The following is a 16,143-nucleotide window of genomic DNA, read 5'->3' as shown; positions in this document are numbered from 1 at the left end:
TGTGAATCTTAAAGAGCTAGAGTTTCAAGAGCTCCCTGGGGAGTTTACAATCTAGTAAAGGACACTTAACATTTCTAAGGCACTTTAAGGACTGCAAAGCACTTTATAAATTCTGGGAGGTAAGTGTTATTATCACCTTTTTACAGATGAGGAAACTGAGGCAGAGAGAAGCTAAGTGATTTGGAAAGATGACAAGTTCACTTTTGGACGTAGGGAATTTAAGATGTCTAAGAAACATTCAGTTTGAGATCACTAAATAGGCAGCTGGAGATGTGAATCTGAAGGTTAGGAGAGACTTCCTCAGGTTTGCACAGCTTGTAAGTTGTCTGGGGAAGAATTTAGACCTATGTCTTCCTGACGCCACTTCCACTATCCCTATCCACTATACCAACAGAACTGAATTTAATTTTGGGGGGTTAATGAAGAGACAACAAGAGTTAGCGGGTTAGGTGCTGCCTAAAATAGCAAATTTCTCTAAGTATAATTTATATGCTTAGGAGGCAAATTGGCATCTAGTTCTGCCGCAGTCCTAGCCATTCATGCTAGAGATCCACAAGGTGAGATGACCTTATGCAGCTGGAATGTAACCCTGGCTCCACTATTTAATAATACCTATGTGGCCCTGGGCATATCATTTAACTTTCTAGGTCTCAGTTTCTCCATCAATAAAATTAGAGGATGAGGCTAGATTAAGGGCTTTTAATGTGGCTTCTGGGAATTTGCTTTTTAAAAAAATTTCAATAATTACATTTCTACATAATTGGATTCCTTTGTAATCCTTTGTATTTAATTTTATGCATTTAAAGACATTACTCTGAGGAGTCCATAGACTTCACCAGACTGACAAAGAGGTCCAAGATACAAAAAAACCTTCTGAATGTCTGTATTAGATGATTCTGAAGGTTTCCTCTGGTTCTTAAGCTTTACATTAATTCTCCAGGCAAGAATGGGAATAAAGAGAGGGTGTCTCACCTCTAGCCCGAACTTATAGAAACCGTAGTTGATGAAATATTTGATGGAACTCAGTAACCCATCATCCAGGTGCTTTCTAGTGACACCATCAAAAATGCTGCTCAGCAGGGGCTGTTTCAGCTGATTGTGGTGCCTGTAGAATTTCTGGTGCCTGTACACAGTAGCCTCAGTTGCCATTAGTGCCAAGATGGTGAGATGATTCTGTAAAGTAAGAGTGATGGGAGCTGGGTGTTAGCAAGAACCCTTCAACTTTGTTCTCCATCACTTAGCTAACTAAACCTCAAATCTGAAAGTCACCCTCAGTGTCCACACCAGTTACAGGATCTGACATCACTTTAGCTCAAGAACATATTTTCAAATGAAAATATTCTTCTTTTATGTTTTACATGATAGAGCACTTTTAACCTTTATCAAATTGTTTACCATGTTAGGGATGGGGAGGTGAGAGAGGGAGAGAGAAAATTTGGAACTCAAAAAATTTTTTAAGAAGGAATGTTTTATATGAACTGATACTGAGTGAAATGAGAAGAGCCAGGAGAACATTATACACAGTAACAGCCACAATGTGCAAGGATTGTTTCTAATAGACTTAGACCTTAGCAGTAATGCAAGGATCTAAAATATTTTTCTTGATGCAAAATGCTATCCACATCCAAAGAAAGAACTACAGAATAAGAATGCAGAATGGAGCAGACTATTTTCTCTTTTGTCATGTTTTGTTTTATTTTGGTTTTTCTCATGGTTTCTCCCATTCGGTTTAATTCTTCTATGCAACATGACTAATGTGAAAATGCGTTTAATAAGAATTTACGTGTAGAACCCACATAAGACTGCATGCTGTCTTGGGGAAGGAGGGAGAAAACATTTAAAATTTATGGACATGATTGTTGAAAAGTGAAAAATTATTTTTTTATATAAAGGAACGTTAAAATTTGTCTTTATATGTAATTGGAAAAAAATAGTATTAAAATATTCATTTTTTGTTACCAGTACTTGCAAGGGAAAGTGAATATTTCAGACACTGGGCTGTCAGGAAGCCAAAGAAGTTCTGAATGGTTTCAACGATGGAAACATTCTCCAATGACTAATCTATCCATCTTATAATTGATCTAGGGAAAAATGCTTAGTAAAATTATGACTACTGACAAGCCAAAAAAATTTTAAACTAATGGTAATTGATTTCCTCACTTTGCTTGATTATATTTTATAGTTCTTAAGTCAGCATCTCATTTCAGAGCCTATTTCCAATTTTATGTTCCACGCAACACTAAGCATGGTTTTCAGAGTCCTAACTAGCTCGGTGTAATGAAGGCTTTGCCTTAGGGTTCCAGTTTGGGTGGAGTGCATTCCACCATCTGAGAAGCGTGCTTTTTCCCCTACAATAGTCATCATTCCAGAGACCTACCACTCTGCTCCTGATTTCTCAGAGTCTGCCTTCCCCTCACCAACTCTCTTTGGGTCCTGGGCCCATCTAGGGAAACACTCACTATTCTCTTGTGCTACCATCTTCATCCTTTACCTCCCCCCTTACTGAACTTGCCCCTGGCCTAAGAATTCCTCTTTCCATTTATTTGGGCTCTTAATAATACTGCTGGTTATTGCTATAATGAATTTTGTTATAAAAATAGACTGGTGCATTTAAAAATAGTATTCAGCAAGATGCCACCACTTTGAATCAACCTTAAGTATCTCTTTTCTTTCCTATACAAGAGGAGGCTGTGTAGCATAAAAACACCGAATTCCGCCCCTCTCCAGATATTAACTGGTGAATGATAAAAAACAAATGCTCTCCAAGTTTAATTGTGAATTATAAATATCTTTCACTTTTCCCTACAGATATAGGACTTGAAAGGGTTTCCCTTATTGGATTATTTCCCCTTAACTATGCTACCCACGAGTCATTCATTCCAGAGTACTTTTAAAATAGGAGCTAGTTCTTTAAGATAAAGAATGATGCTTTCTGAGAGGCTCAACGCATCCAGGAGTGTTACCCATCATCTGACACAGAGTGAAAGTAGAGCTGCAGCCCAGATCTACTTCCTTGCCAGCCATAAATCTTACAGATATACCTTGCTTAGATTAACCTTCAATTGCCCTGAAAAATCTTTGAAATCTCATCTGCAGACAAGGAGATGGGAATTAACAAGACCCCTCTCTGTTCCTAGGTGCTTGGGGATCTTCAGAATGCCCATTTTCTAAGTTTCTAGTCTGGGATTCTGAAATTAAACAGTGCTCTGTTGGGACCTGAAATTTTTTACTTAGAACCCTGGCCAAGTTATTTTTTTTCTGGCTTTAGCTAATAAATTCACTTTAATGTCTGCAGCTCCTAATCTATTTTTAGTTTTCTGGTCTGCTGTTGAAACCGCTGAGGGGAAAACAGAGACAGGGAATAAGAGAAAATTTGTTGCAATGAAAGGAGACCTGGATTTGCATTCAGAACCCCAGGGGTCAAATATTGACGTGGCTCCTTACTACAGGTGTAACATGGGCACATCACTTTTCTTCTCTAGACCTCAGTTTCCTATTGGTGATAAGAGGGGTAGATGAGATTGTAGGGCAGGTAGGTGGTGAAATGGATAGAGAGTTAGGAAGACTCATCTTCCTGAGTTCAAATCCATTCTCAGAGTTGTGTGACCCTGGAGAAGTCACTTAATACTGTTTGCCTCAGTTTCCTCATCTGTAAAATGAGTTGGAGAAGGAAATGGCAAAACATTCCAGTATCTTTGCTAGAAACCCCCAAGTGAAGTCACAAAGACATGACTGAAAGACAACAGATGAGATTACCTTTTGTTTAATATATGTTGTGTATTTCTAGTTATTTATATGTTGTCTTCCTGGTTATAACATGAGCTCCCAGGGAACAGGGATTCCTTTTGCATTTCTTTTTATCCCCAGTGTTCAACACAGTGCCTGGTATAGAGAGAGAACTTAATGAATTGCTCACCGACAGACTGACTTCTAAGGTCAGCTTGAGGCTCTCCCCAGGTTTTTTACCCTGACTTTATAGCATGTCCCATAGAGCTACCAGGAATAGTGGCACATACCTGCAAACCTGAGACTGGTAGATTGTTTGAGCTTGGGAACTCTGAGCTAAAGTGGGCTAAAGCTGTTTGCCTGTCTTCACTAAGTCCCACATCAATGTGGTGAGCCCTAAGTTGGGAGAAACCACTAGGCTGCTTAAGAAGGAATAAATCTGTCCAGGTCTGATCATTGGTGGGAGCAAGCCCGACTGAGTGGCTGCTGAATTTCCAATCTAGCAAGATAAATGAACTGAGGAGAGAGAGGAGAGGAAGAAGAGGGGGATAAGGAAGAGGAAGAGGGGGATGAGAGGAGAAGGAAAAAGAGGAAGAGAAGAGGAGGAGAAGAAGAAGAGGAAGGAGAAGAAGAGGAAGAAGAAAGAGAAGAAAAAGAAGAGAAAGGAGGAGAGGAAGAAGAAGAATGACAGAATGTTATTTGTTTAGGCATATCCACAGGACAGTTTTCCCTTACCTTCAGGCAAGGTAACACTTTGGTGTCACATTTTCTTAGTCCTCCGAACCAATATGCTGGATCAATAGGGGAAATGTACAAGAGAGAAGACTTCTGAAGTTCCTCCAGGTTGTCAGGTAGAAGGGTTCCATTCTGATATAACCCCTGGTAGGAAACAGGGAAGATAATGACATGTTCACATCTTTACACAATACAGCTCATATTTGAGGTCGTAGCTCCAGCACTGTAAGGCACCTCTGAGGTCACTTAGTCCAACCCCTTCATTTTACAGGAAAGGGAACAGAGTCGCAGGATTGTTAAGTGATTTGCTCAGTCACATGGGTATTAAGCATCAGGAGATGGATTTGAACCCATGTCCTCTGACTCCAAAGATGGTGCTCTTTTCCCTGTGCCACACTTCTTCCTCTTGCTCATCTTAGTCTTTCAAAGCAGAGATGGAGGAGGAGGTGATTGCTAAAGGATATGTGGAGAGAACACTGAAGTGAGATTCAGGACACTTGGGTTCTAGTTTAACTTTGCTTCCAACTTCCCATGTAAGCTCTCATTACCTTTTTAGGCTTTGGTGAAGCTTTCCCTCATTTCTCCAGATGGAAGTGATTTCTCCATACTTTCATTGTTCTAATATTTGTGTGTATGTATGTATATATATATATACACATATGTGTATACATATATACATATATGTATAATAGTATTATATTCTCCTGTGTCTATGTCAACTAAATATCCTGACACCAGGGAACTGTGTCTAACTTATTTTGGTAGCCTTCCCAGTGCCTAAAATGCACTGTTTATCAGACATTTAATAAATGTTCATTGAATAAAAATGTAGATCTTTGTTTCCTCATTGGGAAAATAGTGGGGACCAAAGGCGGAATTCGAATAGATGATTTCAAAGTTCTAAGATTTTATAAGTCTATGGGCTCCTCCAATAGACTTTTTCTTTGCTGTCACTCAGGTTGTCCACCATCTAAATCCTTAGGATTTCTTCCCAGAAATATTTAGAAAGTAGCCCTTTCCTTTATTTTCTGACTTCCTTCCCCAAGAGTCAGGTAACAGTAGCATCATTACATGTTTAGATAACTTGCTTTAAGTATACAAAAACTTCCTCACTCCTGGTACGAGAACTCATTCTCAAGAGACAAGGCACTGAGGGGCAGCTAGGTGGTGAAGTGAATAGAGCACCAGACCTGGAGTCAAGAGGACCTGAGCTCAATTGAACTCAGAAGCTAGTTGTGTTGCCCTGGGCAAGTCACTTAACATTGACTGATAGAGAGAGAGAGAGAGAGAGGTCTCAAAGAGGACCATGACATCAGGACAATGAGGCCATTATTTGCAAGTGAATTGAATTTAAGGGAGGGAGGGCTGTGCAGTCACCAGTCTCACTTTCTCCTCTGGAGCCATCTGGGTTCAGTGGTAAAATATAGATCAGAACTGGAGATGGCCCCCTTACTATCTATTTGACCCTGATCAAGTGCCTTTACCCTCAGTTGTCTCATTTGTAAAATAGATATAGGCTTGCACTACCAAACTCACAAGACTGCCATGAAGAAAGTACTTCATAAACTTTAACATGCTAGATAAATGTGATTAGTTATTATTCAAGGGTCCTATCATATACAAGTAGGCAGTTATGAGTATTCAAATAATTTTTTTTATTGGTTTTTAGACTTGTGATGAGCTCCACCAATGCAGATCAGCACTTGTTCATCAACTGAGACTGAGTTTCCTGAGGCATCAAGAGGCTATGAATTACTCAGACTCAGTCAGTTCTTCCGGCCTTGGAGGCCAGCTCCCTAACTACTCTACCACCTTGCCTTGCAAGTAGAAGAGCAAGAATCCAAGAGCACCTAGTTTGGAAGATGCCTTGCTTATAGATTTCCATAGAATGAGGAGGTTAGAGTTGCTTGGTGATCTCTGCAATCTCCTTCTGATCTAATGCTCCAGGTGATAAGGTCATTTCTAAGGTCTTAGGATAGGTTGCCCTATTCTTTGCCAGGTTTCTCACCTCAGTGCAATTTGAAGAGTAGGTCAGAGGTTTGACAAACTTCAGCTGATACATCATTTTGCAGATGACCATCACACAAGCCCAAACTGTGCAGATGTGTGATGCATACAAGCGCAATTTGGAATACGGCAATGCAAACACCCAGACGATGTAGAAAAGACAATTCATGAAGGAAACCTGGAATAAAGATTTTGGTAGGTGTTGATTGGATCCTGTTTTCTCTTTTCCTGCGCACGTGAATCCTACTGACTTTATAGGTCCAGAGTTAAATAGTGATGTATTAGGAAGGACATGCATTTAGATATGCTCAACTGGTTTTCATCTTGAAGTCCACCTGGCTCTCAAAGTTCTAAGAAAATCTGCCATTAGAGAAAAAAAATGCCTCTCTACAATTCCCCCTGAAAGACAGTTTCCTCTGGATCACTAACCTCCTGAAGAGTAATACAGATGATCACAGTGGAAACAACCTTAATGATGTGTATTTCCAGGAATCTCCATAGTAACACTTGAGTTCCATTAACTATTTCTAGAAGGTTCAGAAAACCGATAGTTAGCTTGTCAATCATCCAGTCGCAATCTCTTGTTTCTTTCTCTGAGAAGGGAGAAAAAAGCCATGACTTAGAAGTACTACAGTAAAACCTTATTAAGACTAATTGAAGCCATTGGTGAAAAGTCTGAATTGTGGATTGACATATCATTGAATAGTTTGAAATGCATTTATAAAAACCAGAATAGGACTCATTAATTTCCAAATAGAAGTCTTTTGGCACCTGCTTTAATGAATAGATCAGATGGTTATAAATAGCATAGTGTTTGTACATAAGGGTATTTGAAATGCTTAAAATACTTTTTGCTTTTTAATAGACTAAGTATTTTACTCCAATCTTGATGAAACTCAATTTTCCCTATTTGGTAAGTATTTTACAGAAACTGACAACAAGGAGCTACCTTATTTATGTCTATAATCTTCTTCCCCCAGCCTCATACTATTCTATTCAAAGTAGCACTCATTTGCTTTCTCTACACATAGTGCAAAAATAGATTTCAGCCTTTTCCCTGTCAGAATTAGCATACATTTCCTAATTAGCAGGGTCTAATCTAATGAGGTTTGCCTACATATGTGACCAAAATGACTTAATAGTTAGCATTAGAGGGGGAAAAGAGTACAGGAGGTGCTAGACATTAAATTCATTCAATTTCTAAGGCAGTGTAGGAAAGAGTTCTAATTTTCTCCTCCTAACTAGCTTTCTGAATTAAATCTGGTCTCACTTTCCTCTTCTGTAAAATAATGAGGTTGGACTGGGTGAACTCTAAAATTCTGGCTCTAAAATTGTATTAATACACTTCAACTCCATCCATTCATATTACTCATTCATAGGATTATAGATCTATAGCTGGAAGCAACCTCAAAGGCCATCTAATACAATTCTCTCATTTTACAGATATGGAAACTGAGGGTTAGTTACCCACTCATCCAGAGAAGGTAAGTGACTTGCCCAAGGCTCCACAGCTAATAAATATCAAAAGGCAATATTTGAACTCAGGTCTTACAAACTCCAAGTCAGTGCCTTATCCTCTACACTATTCTTCAAGGTCTAATTCCAATGCTTCCTCCTCCATGAAACTTTCCTATCTCTCTGCCATGAGTGATCCCATTCTTCTCCAAGCCACAGCACTTTGTATTTCTTTAACAATTTACCAAATCCTATTATGTGCTACAGAGGTCAGGGCTCTGGGCTTAGAGTCTTACTGACTGTGTGACTCTGGGCAAGTCATTTCTGACTGTTTTCTGTTTTCTCGTTTATAAAATGCGTAAAACTGTAACATCTACCTCCCAGGGTTGTAGAGATCAAATGGATTAATATTGGAAAGGCACTCTGCCTATCTCAATAAAGTGTTGTATAAACCTTAGTTGTTATTGTGCTAATTGATTGTAAATTCCTTAAGAGTAGATATTACACTATATCTTACCCATCTTTATATTCCTCATGCCTCCTCTCCTCTAACTCTGGGACTTGCACAAAAGGAGCACTCAATAATCATTTGCTGAAGGAAACTGAATTTATTGAAAGAAAGAAAAGATGTTGTGTTGAATTAGTCTAACATCCTTAAATTGGTCAGATCTGATGAGGACTTCGAGGGGAGGGAGGGAACAGGTTTTAGTGTTTGTTTCTTATAACCAATTAGTCATTTGCCTAAATGATCAGTTAAGACCATATCCTGTCTCGGGGTCAATGTGGCACAAAGGAATGAACTCTGAATTTGGAGTTGGAAAACTTGAGTGTAAATCTCACATCTGTCAATTACTATGTAACCTCAGACAAATCACTTAACCTCTATGGACCTCAGACATCTAAGGTCTCCTTCAGCTGTAAATCTGTGATCTGAATATACATCCCAAAGTTCTAATGACAGAAATCAACTTCCTGGTATGCTAGAGTGTCAACTTGGCACAGCTGAGAACTGAAAGAGTGGAGAGTGTCATGTATGACCTATCACTAAAGAAGATCAGCTCTCTAACCTGCTGGTCCTTTCTGCTCTGGCTGCTCACTTTCCTCCTGTTTCTGTTTTTCATCCACCGTGACAGTGTCTACATCGTTCATGGAGTTCTGAGTTTTGTCAATTTTCTTTCCAGGCATCAGACTGCAGAAGACAAAAAAAGTGGGCTTGGATTATTTTTTAAAACATTGATTCATGTGCCAACTTGCTCATTTTGGGGGTTGGGTTTTTAAAGGTCACAAATTAAATGGGTCCTCACCACTGGTAATGGAAAAAATGAGCTGATTTATTTATTCTAAAGAATTTTAAGCCTCTATGACCTGCTTCCATTAGCAGTACTCTGAGTTACATCAACATTTTTCTCATGCATGCTGGGAAAAAAAACTGACTCCAAAGCAAGAAAGTGACCTGACGGGGTAGAAGGACTGAACTATAATTCAAGATGCTCAATTCTGAAATAAAAATCATTAGCTTTTTGGCCTTAGACAAACCACTTAACCTTTTAGAGTCTCAATTTCTGCATCTGTACGATAGGGGGAACAATATTTATACCAGAGATTCTTAATCTTTTTTTGTATATGCCATGGACCTCTTTGGCAGTCTGTTAAAACCTACTGACTCCTCAGAGTAATGTTTTTAAATGCATAAAATAAAATGCATAGGATGACAAAGAAAACCAATGATACTGAAACATCATTATCAAAATGCTAACAAGAGAAATTTACAGAGATCAGCTTAAGAAGCCCTGCATGCTAGTTTCACTGTGACGTTGTGGGAACCAAATAAATAATATATGTGAGAACTTTTGCAAACTCACATATTGGGGCATGTAGCATGCAAGATATCAAAAGCAAGCATAAACCAGAGGAGAGGCTATTTAATCCTCACCTATTCTGAAGTTTCCAAATTGTTTCTTTGAGCCTAAAATAGGAAGAAGGAATATTTTATCAAACATGTATAATTTATTGGCTAGTTAATTCTGTTGTTTCTCCCCCATAACCATCTCTCTGAGTCCTGCTTCCAAATATTACCAATTTTCCCCTCTTCCCCTCCAAGGTACCAATTTCCCAATCTCACTCCACATAAGAAAAGACGATAGAAAGGAAATTACATTCATCATATGCACCTATGGCATTGTCTGCCTGCGTGGATCATAGAAGGATGTGACTTCTGATTGTGTAACCTAAACTGGAACTTCTCAGTAGCCATTGCCATGGATCCCTTCTCCTGATTTTGCTCCTGTTAAAGTTTTATATGTAGAAACAGTGATGTGCAGCTAAGAGTCGAATAAGAATCCCTAAGAAATTGGTTAATTATATCAGCCTCCCCTTCTCCCCTTTGACCATTTGTTTATTAGGGAATGGAATTCATTCTTGAAAATTTGTATGATTAGTTTTTTTCCTTTTCCACTTCCCCTTTCAGCCTCTTTTTAATGTCTTATCTTCCCTCATTAGAATGTCAGCTCCTTGAGAGGTATGGCTATTTTCCTATTACTTATCTTCCTATTCCCTGGCATAATGCCTGGCACTTAGCAAGTGCTTGTTAGAAAGTTTCTCCAAAGGTTAAAAGAAAAGAAGAGACTTACGCATTTGCCAGGAGATGTACATCATCTTCAATTGTCTTATTGCTGGAAATATAGAACAGTTATGTTGGAAACTGATACCGTAACAAATAGTACTATCATACCATGGCAACATATTTCAGAAATATTCCCCCCTGCCTTTTCTTTGGAACAAAATGCAAGCACCAGCCTGAGGAAATATTCACTCTTTCAGGCCAGGTAGACAGATCTACAGGCTGGGAACCACGTGACCTAAACCGAGCTACACCTAAATCGAGTCTGTATTCATGAGTAGGTTCTGAATGGATTCTCCATGAAGATCAAGTGTTCACTCAAAGTGAGCTCTGTGCTTGTTATGTAATGCACTTCCTTTACTCTGTATAGGGGTTCAGCTTCTGGGGATCTCCCCTACTGGGATCCCCAGGCTTACTATCTAATGAACTCAAGTTGGGAAAAATCAAGTGTAATGAAGAGCACTGAGGTTTGAAGGGAGGAAACCAATGTTCTCTTACATTGTGCAATTAGAGGGCAGTGAATAGATCACTGGACCTAGAATCAGAGGAACTGAGTTCAAATCCTGCCTCAGACATTTACTAGCTGTGTGATCATGGGCAAGTTTCTGTTGCCTAAAGTAGAGATAGTAATAGCATTTACTTCCAAAGATTGTTTTGAGGACTTAATGAGGCAATAGTCATAAAACACTTTGACAACCTTAAAGAACTGTATAAATGCTAGTTATTATTACCTTTAGCTCATATTGTTTTTCTTTTCCATCAAGCTGGTTTGATCTTTAATAAAGTCAACTAAGCAGGTCAAAAGGGGGAAAAATAGGGGCATAGAAAAGATAATAGACAATTCCACAGACAGAAAAGCCATAATTTCTACAACAAATTTTTAAAAATTTTAAAACTTACCCCCAAGCCAGAAGATAAGTAGCAATTCGTTATTACTGAGTTCTCTCTCCTTAAATTTTCTCCTACTTGTTTATCTGTCTATTTGTTATATTCTCTCCTCTCTTTCATTAGCATAAGGAGCTATTTCATTTTTCCCTTTGGATTCTCAACATCTGGCTTAGTGCCAGGTACAGGGCAGGTTCTTCATTATTGTCAAAATGAATTGAAGGGAATGGAATGTATGTGGGGGGAGGGAAATTCTTAATCAAATTTTTTGAGTGTAGACACTTTGCATGTACGTTGAGCTGTCCAGTGCTGTCTTGGTGATGAGAGTACCTGTCGGGTATGCCTTCCAAACTGATTGCAGTATTATTCAGGCTGGTGATCTTGAGAAAGCCTTCATTAAAGTAATGCAGCTGAAGGATGCAGGCCAGGAGAAAAGCCGCAGGAAGCATAATTTTTGCAAACAACTCCACTGTGTCAAACTGCTCCAACCCTATATCTCTTAACCTGGCAGGGCAAGAGAAAGAAGGAGGAGGAATCATTTGGGCAGATCTGGAGGCTCATGCTTGTTTATTCACCCCATGAAATAAGGACATCAGACCTGAGTATCTATTGTTATCACCTCTCATTGATGACTGCTCTCGTCTTATGAATGGTGAATCAATTTAGCTTTCCTATTAACATATTCCCACTCACACTATAATATCTTCATATAAAATGACTTTATACCACACAACTTTACAGATCTGAGTTTATTTAACCGTCAACCAAGGGGGAGAACTGATCTCTAATAACTTAAAAAAAGGCTTTTCAAAAAAAGGTTGGTCTGCTACATATCTGAAGATTTGGCTACATTTTATGTTTGCTCATATATTCACATATATGCATCTAAGGCAGGATTAGACCAAAGAACTATAATGGTGCCATGTAAGAGGTGCTATAGGAATGGAGGTGATTAGTAACTTAGCTTTTATAACACAACCCTGCCCAACATAACTTCAAGATAATGTAATTAAACCATTATGGACAATACTCTTCCCCTTCCCAAGTCTCAAAACCACACTATAACATCCCTAGGAGCTTATAACATTATTCTTTTCAATATGTATTTTCCTTTAAAATAGATATTACATTATGTCATATATTATATTTTCCTCCATTCAGATAATCACCCCTGTTACAAATAATTATAAACAGAAAGAAAAAAAGTAGTTCAGGTAAATAAACCAATATTTCAACTTAATCTGACAATATATATAATATTCTATCCCATAGACCATCCACCTCTGCAAAAATAAAGGGGGAGAGGGAAGGAAGATGAATTTTCTTTTCTCTATTCTCTCAAAATTAACTGTTTAAGGGTGAGAGTGAGAAGAGGGCTAATCTTGATCATTAAAATTTCACAGTGTATAACATTATTCTTATAGAACCCAAGTTCTCTTGTAATGTTTTTTCACCCAACATTGTGTTTTCTCAGAACAAATTAGTGACATGATATGTGGCATGTTTGTACTCCAGAATCTATGGCGGAGGCAAGGTAAGGCCATGACTTGTTTTTTCTTTGCCTCTCACTGCCTTCAGTGAGAATAAAGAAGCATGGCATTATCAAATCCCAGCCTCTTTCCAGAATAGAGCAGACACATTTATGAGTCAGAAAAAAAGGAAAGGATGTAGTGTGAGCTGTGATCCCATATGATTAACAGAATGCCATGCCTGGATCAAATAGAACAGTTCACCAGAGTAAACCAATCCGAAGACTAGAAATGGGAAACTGAGGCCAAGGTAAATAATCTGGAAAATCAGCATGGAGCAGTCAGGAAACCCTACTGAGAGAGCAGTATACCAAAGAATTAGTAAATGACAATTTGTCTCATGCAAAGTCTCAGGTCTCTTTTGTTTGCCTTTAGAGTGCCTTTATAATGTGATAGCCCCAGCTGTTCACTGCTTAGCTGCATCAGGAATGTTGGGGACTGAAATAAGAACGTGTAAAAGTGGAAGAGGACACAGGGAGAAAGACTAGGCACTCTCTGTTCTAACAGGTGGCTGCTACAGGAGGGCTCTCCTGTGCCTTAGCTATGAGGAGCAACTGGGACAAGTTCAGCTATGGCTTGGATGCTTCCACTCTGAGCTGCCATAGCTGGGATGTTTAAGGGAAGAAGTTGTGATATATGATTGTGATGGATGGAATACTGCTGTGCTCTAAGAAATGATGAGCTCGGTGATTTTAGAAAAACATGGAAAAACTTGCATGAAATAATGAAGACCAAAATGAACAGAACATTGTATACAGTAGCAGCAGTATCGTTTTAAGAGCAGCTTTGAGAGAATAAGTTACTTTGACTGCTAAAAATACTCAAATTGACTACAAAGGACATATAAAAAAGATACTATTTGAATCCAGAAAAAGAATTGATAAATAGAAGTATGTATAGAATATTTTTATGTGTGTGTTATATATTTGTGTGTATATATACATATATATATGTATACCTATTGGTATCTAATGGTAGCCATCCCTAAGGTGGGGGAGGAAGGAGGGAAGAAAAAAAAAAGAAATGTACATGATAATTTTGTTGGCTATTTGAAAGAAAAAGCATGTTGTACATAGCAGGTTCAGTTTCATATGCAATCATCTTTTTATTGTATAGTTGAATTATTTTTATTGTATTGCGTGGAAATGTTTCTTTTATTCCACAAATTAAAAATTAAATAAAATAATTTTTTTGAAAAGGGAAGCAGAGCTAACTTACTGTGCCTTCTTTTTGGGAATGTTATCAGTTAGTAATAATGCTTGTATTTCTAAGGTTTTGACTGGATGTCTGTGTGCCTGATGTTAATATCCTGGAGGACTTGTGTTCCTACTTTGGGGGAGGGTTGTGATGCAAAATTAGTCACTCTTCCCTCTAATGTGAATTATCCCAGTATGAGGGGTAATTGGAGGCTGATAGGCAAGGGCTGGTAGCCCAAAGTGGGCTTCTAGCTGTACCTCACACATAGCATTTCATCTCTGTGCCTTTGCTTACCCTGTCCCTCACAACTGGGATGCCTACCTTTTTCACCTCTACATCTTAGAGTCCCAGATTTCCCTAAAACTCATTGGGCTTTTTCTGATCTTCCAGATACTAGTTCCTCCTCCTCCAAATTACCTTGTGCTTATGTTTATATGTGTGTGTATGTATTGCATGTATATGTATATATGTATATATGTGTATATGTATATACCTGTATATAAATATTTTATATATGAAATGTATGTGTGTATATTAAATAAATATATTTATACACTTATATAACATATTTTATATATTTATAAATACAATTCTACTTTTACATAACATATTCTATGTATTTATATAATTTATTTTTAATATGCATATATATTTAAATGTACACACATTGTTTCCCCCTAAAGAATGGAAGCATATTGAGGGTAAATCCTGCTTTGTTTTTGTCTTTGTACCCCTACCACCTAACACAGTACATAGGCCATAAAAGAAGCTCAATAAATACCAACTGATTGATTGATTGATTGACACTGATTCTGGGTCAGAGGATTTTTGTCTTCAGATAAAGAGAGGCAAAATGAACCATTTTCCTGAATGGAAGCTAAGTAGAGTTTCTCTGTGTTTTGCTACTGAGTCCTTACAGAAGAGGCCTAGCAACACAGGGTAGAGTGGAGGTAACTGGGAACATCTTTCTCCAGGTCAGACCAACAGCCTTTGGAGCTTACCAAAGGGCTGAGTAGTCCTCAGCAATCACTTGGACATGACATGCACAATACTTTCTATATCAATGAAAATTACTGGGTTCCAGCTTTCAGGTAAATATTTCAAAATAAGGAGAGTAGGGAGCATGTTAGCTTAATTCTGACATAACTTCAACCACCATCTATCTCCCAAACCCCCACAGTTCATGGAAGATATAAATTCTGGGATTCTTAGTCTGACAGGGTATATTGACTACAAATACACCTGGGACTAGGAGCGAGCAAGGTTTTCCCTGAGGGGCAACATGGTGGTAGTGGTCATGGGTCTCACAAATGGGATGATTTTTAATTTTATTTTTTATTATTGAACATATTTTAATGCCACAAATGTCACTCTCCATTGTCATGTGAGGAGTCAAGTCACACATGTTCCAGGGATGACTCACAGATCTCAGTCATGGTTGGGAACATGGAATAGAGGGTAGAAGGAGAGGCTCAATTCTCAAGGCTTACTTCATCCCAGATCTGCCAGCAAGTTGTGAAGATTAAAGCTCTTACCCCTCTTCTGACAGTCCCAGTGTGTGGATTAAAAAGCCAGAAATTGTTTTAAACTGGTAGCCATAGACAGCAATAAGAACCACCATGGAGTAAGAGACCACAGCCATCCAGAAATACTTCAAGCTTCGCCTCCAGCAGCCATAGTGAATCTGCAATCAGACATGTTGCATGAGTTAGTGGGGACTGCAGAGACACTGAGGAGAGCCAGAGGCAGCTCTCACTGGAGGTGCCAACAAGCACTGGGAAGCCTACAGACAGCTGGAGCAGAGCTAAGCAGCTTTCTCTGAGAGAGCCCATTTTCCAAGTTGGCAACAGAATCCTGAATTGTCAAAGGATGACAAGCTGTCACAAGGCATAGAGAGGAATCTTAGTGTTTCTTTGAGCTCACAGACTAAAAAAGCAAAATATTCAATGCTCAGCAAATAATCTAGCATCTTTTGAACCTCACAGCCAT

General features: G+C 38.6%; 2 protein-coding genes across 2 annotated transcripts in view; both read right to left on the bottom strand.

Moving 5' to 3' along the window:
* LOC140518632 (piezo-type mechanosensitive ion channel component 2-like) overlaps nt 1–6,642 on the bottom strand; it is a 62,844-nt gene extending 56,202 nt beyond the window's left edge. Inside the window, exons 1-3 of the mRNA XM_072630956.1 lie at nt 6,470–6,642; nt 4,462–4,605; nt 973–1,173 (exon numbers count right to left, since the gene is read on the bottom strand). Of these exons, the coding sequence (XP_072487057.1) occupies nt 973–1,173; nt 4,462–4,605; nt 6,470–6,637 (513 nt within the window). The 5' untranslated portion in view covers nt 6,638–6,642. The remainder of the gene's footprint in view (nt 1–972; nt 1,174–4,461; nt 4,606–6,469) is intronic.
* Nucleotides 6,643–6,855: 213 nt separating this feature from the next.
* LOC140518625 (piezo-type mechanosensitive ion channel component 2-like) lies at nt 6,856–16,143 on the bottom strand. Its single transcript, XM_072630943.1, has 7 exons — nt 16,138–16,143; nt 15,690–15,838; nt 11,759–11,932; nt 10,554–10,595; nt 9,857–9,889; nt 8,991–9,112; nt 6,856–7,061 (listed from the first exon to the last, which is right to left on the bottom strand). The coding sequence occupies exons 1-7, from the start codon at nt 16,141–16,143 to the stop codon at nt 6,856–6,858; spliced, it is 732 nt and encodes a 243-aa protein (XP_072487044.1).

Source organism: Notamacropus eugenii, chromosome 1, assembly GCF_028372415.1.
Source record: "Notamacropus eugenii isolate mMacEug1 chromosome 1, mMacEug1.pri_v2, whole genome shotgun sequence".
NCBI classification, from domain to species: Eukaryota; Metazoa; Chordata; class Mammalia; order Diprotodontia; family Macropodidae; genus Notamacropus; species Notamacropus eugenii.
This window is presented reverse-complemented; position numbering and strand designations above follow the sequence as displayed.